Source organism: Gordionus sp. m RMFG-2023, chromosome 1 (assembly GCF_954871325.1).
Source record: "Gordionus sp. m RMFG-2023 chromosome 1, tfGorSpeb1-WG-v2, whole genome shotgun sequence".
In the NCBI taxonomy this organism is placed as follows: domain Eukaryota; kingdom Metazoa; phylum Nematomorpha; class Gordioida; order Chordodea; family Parachordodidae; genus Gordionus; species Gordionus sp. m RMFG-2023.
The window spans coordinates 67234483-67246661 of record NC_088775.1 but is presented as its reverse complement, the minus strand read 5'-3'; the positions used below and the strand labels follow the sequence as shown (position 1 = coordinate 67246661).

Genomic DNA, 12179 nt, shown 5'->3' with positions numbered 1-12179 from the left:
TTATGTAAATAGATTAATGTTATTACTTCTTATATAAATAATAGCAATTGAATTGAATATAAACTATAACTGACCATTATAATATATTTAAATGACATATGTTATGGTATAGTAAAATTATAGATGTTGTACTAATAAAAAGTATATTAAAAATTAAAACCGGTATCTTTGCGGAATACAAAATTAGATATGATATCGGATCGGTTATCGGCCGATATCAATTTAATATCTGAAATATCGGATCGGATCGGCCTCCAAAAAGTGGTATCGGTACACCCCTAGTTTTACCGAAGGATATTGTTTTTTGATGGATGCCTCTAAATAATTATAATTCGTTCTTAATTTGATTATTCCTCTATCTTTGAATGGTTTGTTAAATCAAATATATGGAATACCAGTTTCTTTATAAAATAATTTTAATGCAACATGAGACTATGGATGCTATTCTTATTTAGCAGGTTGAATAATTTAATTTAAATCAAATATGATGGAGCAAGGGAAATTCTTCCCATATACATTATTCCAGAAAATAAAACATTTTTATTTTATCCTTACGTTTTCTTAAATTTTATTCATAAGTTCAATTTGCAGAGAAAGCACTTAACGTTTATAGATCACAAATATAATGTGCATTTTCCAATAAAATTAAACTATAATTTTATATCACAAAAGACAAAAAAATATATGTTAGTTAAGTGAGTGGATTAGTAATAAAATAGTGTCACTCTATAAACCTTAAAAGAACGAACTAAGGGACTTATGTCTAATCAACATAAAAATTATGTAAACCAAATTCAAGAGTAATTCATGAATAATTTAACTTTAATAAATAATTACCAGAATAAATTACTTGACCAAAAGCCATTATCCAAAAAACTATATGCTAGATCATCCAATATGAAATTTAACATGCCCAACATAAAGAATGCAAAATCGATTTGCCCCGAAAATGATATACAAATGTTTAAAATGGTGGCTTTAATTAATCAGGGAGGATTGTGTGAATCTGTGATATTCGGGGATGTAAATTATTTTCATTATACTTATGTTTTAAACTATTTCACCAAAAGTCGTTTACAATCTTTCCAACTTACAACTGGAAATTAGATTGGAATGAGTTAGAAAACAATAGAAAAGCATTTGCAGCTCTATGCCAATATCTGAGGAGAAAAGTGATTTTAAAAATGGTAATGTTTTAAATTTAATTTTAGAACAATGCTATGGTGGTAGAATATGAATGTGACTCTAATAGGCAATGTAAAGGACAAGATCTATTGTAAATTTTTTAATAATTTTTTTAGCCGACAAATTTCATATTTAAAAAAGAAAATTTATTAATAATTAATGATAATATTTACAAGGAAACACGGTCTAAAACTATTCTTCATTGTCTTACCATCATATAATAACACTTTACTGATGAAACAAGCTCTCAGCGAGGAGATATATATGCCAAAAATAGGAGATGACATGCTACTTTACGATATGTTTGAAGATGAATCGTTTCACGAGTACTACAATCATATCGAAGATATTTGTAACAAAGTAATATAAATAAGAAAAATATAATTGAATAATGGGAGGCCAAGTCAAACCGCTTAATTTCTTTTCTAGCTGTAACAAGAATAAATAGATTTTAATTATTGTGTTTGTGGTCTCCTTTTTAGTTATGTTTAAATTAATTTTAAGTTAAAAAATTAAATATTATTTAAAAGTTGCCCCGAAAAGAATTCTACAACCCGCTTGAATATCGATCTAATCTTGATGAACATTTACCCCAACCATTAATAATGAATGATAGCGATAACTTTAACAAATTTACCGGGAAAAAATATTAACAATGGAAACAATTTGATTATAAAAATATCTAGAAACTATTTATCTCCTAGTTTATTAAAATTATTTATAAATATATTTATCGTTTTTATAAGAGGTATAATAAAATAATTCACAATGTGACGCGCAATAAATGGAAATCATTCTCGTAAAAAGATGATGTTGCCATTATAAATGAATCGTTTTCTTTGGATTCCTCCCATCTAAGCCAATCGACTCCGTATGTCAGTGATTTGTGTTTATCGTAATGAGCTAAAATTTTTAAATCTGTTTTGAATAATTTAAAATCAATTAAAAGAGCAAAAACTTGATCTTAATTACGAGACATATCAAAATTAACATTATAAGCACCAAATTTTTGTCCTACCTAAAACAGCCAAAAGCGTTAATTTAAAGGTTTCTATAATACAATTTAAAAATTTTTTTACACCTTATTTGAAGTTTTATTAATATAATATTATTAAATTAAAAATAAAAAACGATATTTAATAAAATAATGATAAAATATTAACTCCATCAGGTTTGTTCCATTCCATACATTTGGACATGTAATATCACGTTTTATCTTGCATTTTCCACATTGTTTTGATCTTACCTTCTTATTTTATTATTTATATTCTTATTTGCACCAAAATCATCGTGAACCTTGGTCAAATTTTCAATCAACATTTACATGAATTTTTTTTAAAGATTTTGTTTTCAAATGTATTTTTAGATAATCCAAGAATTTATGATAGCGAAAATCCATAACAATTCGATTTCGCAAAATATAAATTTGTCACTATTATCGATTAGGCATCTGAGATACGACCCACAATCTCAGACTCCAGATTTTGTTAAATATAATCTAGTTATCTAAAATAAATCGAAATAGTGATAATAATTCATATATATGATTCAGCACTATCTTCCTGGTGAACATATATTCAGAGATAGAAGTGTTATTAGAAGCCTCGATTTATCCGATTTTTAAAAACGGCTAAAATCCTATTTAAGCCGGTATCACATCAATTCGGCGCAGCGTCAATTCGGCGCGTATCTAATACAGCTGCAATTTATTAAAAATTTATTAGTATGAAAAAAAAGGATGATTAAATAGAATTCATTTTAAATGTTAGTCCTATTAATTATTTCTTTGTATTTTTTTAATTTATTTACTATATGTGTAATATCAATAAAATTTAATAGTATTAAAAAAAATTAACAACCAATACTTATATATACCGATTAATTTAGTGGACAATTCATCACATTATAAGGTATACATATTATTTTGGCTATGTATTTAAAAATAGACCCAAATCGGTCGTTTAACATTTTGATTTGAATTTATAAAGAGAGGTCTACTTTTCTCTGAGATTTTGCTAATTCATCTAGAATCAAATTTTTATCTAGAATATAAATATTTAATAGGGCTAATCCAAAGATTTTTCACCGGTAGTATTTCTTAAATAGGTTTTTAACCTTTTTAAGTTGAAACCTTCATTAGTGCAGGTACTAATTGGTAATGTAGCTAAAATAATTAATAATGTTTTGATATTGGGAACCTAAAGTGCAATTACACATGGAAAGGGTCTGCAGAGCATTTTTTGGTCTCCAAGAAAACTCTATTCTGTCATGATTACGAAAATCAGACATTACAAAGTAACTTATCATATGAGCCTACTATATTGAGATTTTCCTAGCGTAATCAACAGTTTAGACTCAACCGGCAAAAGAAAAAAAATGCTTTTTAAAATAAAAATATGACTAATAAATCTTTCCTTTAATTTAAATAAAAATGTATCAATAAGATAAATAAAAATGTTTATTTTATAAAAATCCTCAATCGTAAATGCTATAATATTTGAGCAATTGGATTGTCTAGAAACTACTCTAGGGTTAAAAATTTCAATAACATATTAGCAATCTCCTTTACTTTCTCATATTTCATGAAATTTTTATCAACATTCTCTCTAATATTTGTTAATATTTTAACAATATCCTTTGCTCTATTCAGAATCTCCCTTAAATCCAAATCAATTTTTTGAAGCATTTTGCTAAAATCATATGTATAATTAAATAAAAAATAAACACAATGAATAGATATTAAAAATTAAAAAATTCTCAGGATCTGCTGAATCTTTTTCGTAGCTTGATATATAAAATTCCAGTGCTGCAAATACAACAATATAGTTCAATAAAGAGTTTAACCTACTTTTGTCTTTCAATGAATCTAGTCGGACAAAATCTTTTTAGTTTCTTTTTTTGATTTTTTAAGTCAAAGTCATGATAAGCCAGTTAATTTTTTTATCCATGACAATTGGAATGTCAAATTTCTCATATTTAATGACACTGGAAATTTATAATTTTATTTTCAATTAGTATATTTATAATTTCAATACCTATAATATAAATAAATAAAAAAATTGCGCATTATGTTGTCGGGCCGATTTGGGCTTATTTTTAAAACGGTCGATTATGATTTTGGCCAAAATAATATGTAAGTTTAGAGATAGAGGTCCAAATCTTTCTTTTTCTTTATTTCTTTCATTCTTCTATGCGCAAATTCTCCCAGGTTACATAATATTGGCTACTAATCAACATACCTTTTAATATGGTAAATTAGTCCACCAAGAAATCGGCATAAATATTGGTTAATTTTTTTTGATATCGGTATGACTAAATACTTAATTGCTAAAATGAATTGCTAAAAAGCAATTAATCATAATCGATCAAATTTTTATTATGTATTTATTTTATGTAAAGAAAATTTTTAAAACTTTTTTTAAAATATACTTAAATTATTTTTTTATTAAATGAAGGATACTGATTAAATATCATATAATATATAATTTTATTTTGAGTTAATATTATCATAAAAGAAATATTTTCATAGCTTATTAAAACATAAATAAATTTTTTTCAATTTTAAAAATTAACAAATATATATCCGTAAGAGGGCGTTATATGTGTAAATATGTAAGTATCATTTTAGGAAACCGGAATGATGATTGGATAGCGCTTTTTTTATATTTGGGTATATATACATATGAAAAACCTAAAAATTAAAAAAAAAATTTAGGTTTCTTTGATGTTTAATTTATGAGTAGGTTTAGAATAGTAAAATAATGGAAATTTTCTAAGGTAAATATTGCTGGCGTTATTTATCAAAATCTCTTAATTTTTGTTTTATATGTGTATATTTACGTGCTAATCATTATCCTAAAAATTTTTTGGAAAATATTATGATTTGACCGAATGCCGAGCTTAAAACCGACCACTTACTAAATATTTGATTGACCAAATTTACTAGTAATACAATTTGAAAAATGTTGATTTTCGTTTTATATATCTATAAATACGTATAAAACATAATCCCAAAAAATATTTTTAAAATATCGCTATTTGGCAGATAACCGACTCGTAACCGACCCAATGACTAAATAGTGAATTGCTGGCGTTTTAAATCAAAATATCTTATATTTTGTTTTATATGTGTATATTTACGTGCTAAGCATTATCCTAAAAAAATTTTTGAAAATAATTTGATTTGACCGATTGCCGAGCTCAAAACCGACCACTTACTAAATATTCGATTGGCCAAATTTACTAGTAATATAATTTGAAAAATGTTGATTTTCGTTTTATATATCTATAAATACGTATAAAACATAATCCCAAAAAATATTTTTAAAATATCTCTATTTGGCGGATAACCGACTCGTAGCCCACCCAATGACTAAATACTGAATTGCAGGCGTTTTAAATCAAAATATCTTAATTTTTGTTTTATATGTGTATATTTACGTGCTAAGCATTATCCTAAAAAATTTTTTGAAAATAATTTGATTTGACCGATTGCCGAGCTTAAAACTGACCACTTACTAAATATTCGATTGACTAAATTTACTAGTAATATAATTTGAAAATGTTGATTTTCGTTTTATATATCTATAAATACGTATAAAACATAATCCCAAAAAATATTTTTAAAATATCTCTATTTGGCGGATAACCGACTCGTAGCCCACCCAATGACTAAATACTGAATTGCAGGCGTTTTAAATCAAAATATCTTAATTTTTGTTTTATATGTGTATATTTACGTGCTAAGCATTATCCTAAAAAATTTTTTGAAAATAATTTGATTTGACCGATTGCCGAGCTTAAAACCGACCACTTACTAAATATTCGATTGACCAAATTTACTAGTAATATAATTTGAAAATGTTGATTTTCGTTTTATATATCTATAAATACGTATAAAACATAATCCCAAAAATATTTTTAAAATATCTCTATTTGGCGGATAACCGACTCGTAACCCACCCAATGACTAAATACTGAATTGCTGGCGTTTTAAAACAAAATATCTTAATTTTTGTTTTATATTTGTATATTTACGTGCTAAGCATTATCCTGAAAAATTTTTTGAAAATAATTTGATTTGACCGATTGCCGAGCTCAAAACCGACCACTTACTAAATATTCGATTGACCAAATTTACTAGTAATATAATTTGAAAATGTTGATTTTCGTTTTATATATCTATAAATACGTATAAAACATAATCCCAAAAAATATTTTTAAAATATCGCTATTTGGCGGATAACCGACTCGTAGCCCACCCAATGACTAAATACTGAATTGCAGGCGTTTTAAATCAAAATATCTTAATTTTTGTTTTATACGTGTATATTTACGTGCTAAGCATTATCATAAAAAATCTTTTGAAAATAATTTGATTTGACCGATTGCCGAGCTTAAAACCGACCACTTACTAAATATTCGATTGACCAAATTTACTATAAATTCTTAGTTATAAATTTATATAATTTTTGTATTAACACTTAAAATTTATGCAATACTATATGCTTAAGTATTTTTATATTTATATAATAAATAAAATCTATAATACTCTCTAAAAATGTGTTATGTGCAAATATTTCAGATAATTTTAATTGTCTAAGAGATAAGCAATTGAGATTCAAAAAAGGGGCAAACCCCATCACCATGATTATATTCTTTCTAATATTTTTTTTATTTTCCTTTATTATTTATATTCGAAATTATTATATTTTCCTGAATTTAAAAATATTTTGCATTATTTTAAAAATAAAAAAATTTGAGTTAGAAGTATATAAAAAATAATAAACAAATAAATAAATAAATACTTTTAAATAATAGCCGTTAAAATTTAAAATTGTTTTATAATTATAAATCATATTTTTGCTATTAAAATGTCTGATCTGTTCTCAAAGTTTTTATTTTGGTAAAATATATATTTAATAATATATTTTAAAATTTTATTATAGGTTAAAGGAAACGATTATCCGCCAAATAGCGATATTTTAAAAATATTTTTTGGGATTATGTTTTACACGTATTTATAGATATATAAAACGAAAATCAACATTTTTCAAATTATATTACTAGTAAATTTGGTCAATCGAATATTTAGTAAGTGGTCGGTTTTAAGCTCGGCAATCGGTCAAATCAAATTATTTTCAAAATTTTTTTTAGGATAATGCTAAGCACGTAAATATACACTTATAAAACAAAAATTAAGATATTTTGATTTAAAACGCCAGCAATTCAGTATTTAGTCATTGGGTGGGCTACGAGTCGGTTATCCGCCAAATAGAGATATTTTAAAAATATTTTTTTGGGATTATGTTTTATACGTATTTATAGATATATAAAACGAAAATCAACATTTTTCAAATTATATTACTAGTAAATTTGGTCAATCGAATATTTAGTAAGTGGTCGGTTTTAAGCTCGGCAATCGGTCAAATCAAATTATTTTCAAAATTTTTTTTAGGATAATGCTAAGCACGTAAATATACACTTATAAAACAAAAATTAAGATATTTTGATTTAAAACGCCAGCAATTCAGTATTTAGTCATTGGGTGGGCTACGAGTCGGTTATCCGCCAAATAGAGATATTTTAAAAATATTTTTTTGGGATTATGTTTTATACGTATTTATAGATATATAAAACGAAAATCAACATTTTTCAAATTATATTACTAGTAAATTTGGTCAATCGAATATTTAGTAAGTGGTCGGTTTTAAGCTCGGCAATCGGTCAAATCAAATTATTTTCAAAAATTTTTTTAGGATAATGCTAAGCACGTAAATATACACTTATAAAACAAAAATTAAGATATTTTGATTTAAAACGCCAGCAATTCAGTATTTAGTCATTGGGTGGGCTACGAGTCGGTTATCCGCCAAATAGCGATATTTTAAAAATATTTTTTGGGATTATGTTTTACATGTATTTATAGATAAATAAAACGAAAATCAACATTTTTCAAATTATATTACTAGTAAATTTGGCCAATCGAATATTTAGTAAGTGGTCGGTTATGAGCTCGGCAATCGGTCAAATCAAATTATTTTCAAAAAATTTTTTAGGATAATGCTTAGCACGTAAATATACACATATAAAACAAAAAGATATTTTGTTTTAAAACGCCAGCAATTCAGTATTTAGTCATTGGGTGGGCTACGAGTCGGTTATCCTCTAAATAGAGATATTTTAAAAATATTTTTTGGGATTATGTTTTATACGTATTTATAGATATATAAAACGAAAATCAACATTTTTCAAATTGTATTACTAGTAAATTTGCTCAATCGAATATTTAGTAAGTGGTTGGTTTTAAGCTCGGCAATCGGTCAAATCAAATTATTTTCAAAGATTTTTTAGGATAATGCTTAGCACGTAAATATACACATATAAAACAAAAAGACATTTTGATTTAAAACGCCAGCAATTCAGTATTTAGTCATTGGGTCGGTTATCCGCCAAATAGCGATATTTTAAAAATATTTTTTGGGATTATGTTTTATACGTATTTATAGATATATAAAACGAAAATCAACATTTTTCAAATTGTATTATTAGTAAATTCGGTCAAATCATAATATTTTCCAAAAAATTTTTAGGATAATGCTTAGCACGTAAATATACACATATAAAACAAAAATTAAGAGATTTTGATAAATAACGCCAGCAATATTTACCTTAGAAAATTTCCATTATTTTACTATTCTAAACCTACTCATAAATTAAACATCAAAGAAACCTAAATTTTTTTTTTAATTTTTAGGTTTTTCATATGTATATATACCCAAATATAAAAAAAGCGCTATCCAATCACCATTCCGGTTTCCTAAAATGATACTTACATATTTACGCATATAACGCCCTCTTACGGATATATATTTGTTAATTTTTAAAATTGAAAAAAATTTATTTATGTTTTAATAAGCTATGAAAATATTTCTTTTATAATAATATTAACTCAAAATAAAATTATATATTATATGATATTTAATCAGTATCCTTCATTTAATAAAAAAATAATATAAGTATATTTTAAAAAAAGTTTTAAAAATTTTCATTAAATAAAATATACATAATAAAATTTTGATTTATGATTAATTGCTTTTTAGCAATTTATTTTAGCAATTCAGTATTTAGTCATACCCGTTTAATTTTTTTTGATATTATTAAATTTTTTATTGATATTACACATATAGTATTTTTGTAAAAAAAATACAAAGAAATAATTAATAGGACTAACATTCAATGACTTCTATTTAATCATCTTTTTTTTATACTAATAAATTTATAATAAATTGCAGCTGTATTAGATACGCGCTGAATTGACACTGCGCCGAATTGACGTGGAACCATTAAATCCACTTCCCGTCAAGACGTTTTTTCTAAGAGGTCTTCTAGGCTACATTTATAAAGGTATTTGAGCAAAAATTATTTAGCCGTCAAATAACGGCATTGGTGATGAATTTTAAAACCGAACATTCTATTATCATCAGAAGCGAGATACATTTTGGTATATTTATTATGAAAATAAATTTATAGGAAATTAAAATATTATTTATATAAAAAAATATTTTCTTTGTCTAAAATTTCTTACGTGTTTTTTTAAATTTTATTATGCAAAAAAATTAATTGACAAATTAAGTTTTTGTTTGGAAAAAAAATTGCTGGAAAAGTGACTCGGAAACCGTTTTAAAAAATACCACCTGTCTCGCCTTAGCCGTTTAATCACCAAAATTGAGGCAGTTAAATTTTTAATATTATTCTAAGTGGAATTTTGTGGAAATGTAAATAGAGTAAAGCTTATCTAATTTGGGCTCTTGATAATTCAAGCTACAATTTGACCAAAATTTTGAGTAACAATCAAATTATATACAGGAAATGCCTTGATAAATTAGGCAACTGTCTAAGTTGGGCAAAAATTTAAGGTGTCTAAATTAGATAGGTTTTACCGTAGTTGAAAATAAATAAAAGTCATGAAATATGAGATATACATAAAAGTTAATAATTAAAAAAAAACTGTCAAATGCTGGTTTTGATGCTTCTAATGTTAACTCTAAATTATTTCAGAGGATTATTAACCACTTCATTATATAATTTATTAATAAAATGACATAAATAGAAGAAAAAATTTTTGAAGATCGATTATCAAAGCATGTTTATTTAAAACGAATCTAATAATTCAATTATTATACATTACCACTATTTTGAGAATATTCTAATATATAAGAGCCAGCATGTGTGCAAGCAAGTAATATAAGATCTCTTCGATTTTTATTACTATCAATAATCCTTCTCCATTTAATCCTCCATATTCCACTATCTAATTTTAATGAAGATATAGGACTTTTATTATTTCTTTGATCCCAAATACAAAATTGCTGATCAAAACTATAATAGAATGTAATTACTTTATAAAAATATTAATTTAACCTTCCAGAAGAGTAAATGAAAGGTGTGTATGAGCTACTTTGAATTGCACAGACCCCCATTGTATGGTATCTAGATTCAAACAAAGGTTTAGACTTGTTATTTCGTATGTCCCATATTTTTAATTTACAATCATCACCACCTATAAATAATTAAATTATTCTGAAAGACTTGATAGTCTAAAATCTTAGAGTAATAATCAATCTCAAATTTTTTAAGTGAGTTTTTTTAATATTTGTTGAAACAAATTTGATATTAGATGCGGAGCTTCCCCCCTTCTGGGTGACTTTGTATTTTAAGAGCTGTCTAACTAAAATATTAAATCCAAAGACAGAGTTGTTAAAGAGATCGACGATCCTGAATTCGATCCTTATTTTGGTAAATTGCAAGGATCCAGGGATGGACTGACTATAAGACCAATGGAACATTTTCCCACGAGGTCATGAGAAAATGTCGATTTTTGAGGTCGATCAAAAAAACAATAAGATAATTTTTTATCTTACAAATAATTACTTTCCTTTTATCATTATTATGTTCATATATTGTAAGTTATTTATAATTATATTTCCATTTTTAGCTTTTGAATATCATATCAATACATTTCTTGAAGATTATCATTTAGATATTGCTTATTTTATGGGGTTTTTCAATTTTTTAAAAAGAGATGCGTTTGCGTTTAAACGAAAGTCAAGTTTTGATTAATTTGCATTTTCCTAGATTATTTTATTATTCAAATTTAATTAGCTTTAAAATAATGAAAAGAATAGACAGATTCGCAATAAAATCTGTGTAATGAAGCAAATATTTGAGATAATAAATTTTTTGAAAATAATAATTTCAAATTATGGAAATTTCATTGAGGATAAGAATTAAATTTAAAAAAATGATAAAATATTCTGAGACCACTTAGAGAATGAGTTTCAGGAGCAAGCGTAGAAAAGGTAAGTCGAAACTTTCCGATAAATCAAAATCCACGGGAGAGGTTCTCTAACAACTTTGTTATAAAAAACAACCGTTAAACTTAATGCTGTTCTAGGGTAAAATTAGGAATTTAATTTAAAAAAAGGAGATATGCAGCAAACGAGTTAGTTTGAATATATTTTATACAAGAGAGCAGCTGATTTTAACGAATCAAATAAAAGTAATAATTCAATATGTCCGGGCCAGGCCTAAAAAATTTTTTTTTAATACCCGGGCCGGACCGTATATTTTAAATCGCCATTATTAACTATAAAAATAAAATAAATGTAATATATTTTAAAAATCCGGACCGAACCAAAATCTCTAAAAAAAAATTGCGGAGGCCTGAAAATATAAGACCCGTGCCGGTGTCGCGTGATTGATTAACTCCACTTAACACATACCTCTGAGCAGAGTTATTAATCGCTACTTTTAAAAGTAGCGCGCTATCGCTATTTGTCAAAAAGGTAGCTCGCTATTAGCTACTATTTTTTAAAAGTAGCTTTAGCTACTTTTTTAAAAAAAAATTAGAAACAAATTTGTTTTATTTTTTGCTTATAATGTTATGTATAGTAAATATATAAAAATCAACATTTATAAATATTAAAATATAG

General features: G+C 25.4%; 1 protein-coding gene across 1 annotated transcript in view; it reads right to left on the bottom strand.

Annotated features, from left to right (window-relative positions):
- Positions 1 to 1894: 1894 nt before the first annotated feature.
- LOC135922138 (diphthine methyltransferase-like) overlaps positions 1895 to 12179 on the bottom strand; it is a 36405-nt gene continuing 26120 nt past the window's right edge. Inside the window, exons 5-7 of the mRNA XM_065456554.1 lie at positions 10609 to 10747; positions 10376 to 10566; positions 1895 to 2103 (exon numbers count right to left, since the gene is read on the bottom strand). Of these exons, the coding sequence (XP_065312626.1) occupies positions 1949 to 2103; positions 10376 to 10566; positions 10609 to 10747 (485 nt within the window). The 3' untranslated portion in view covers positions 1895 to 1948. The remainder of the gene's footprint in view (positions 2104 to 10375; positions 10567 to 10608; positions 10748 to 12179) is intronic.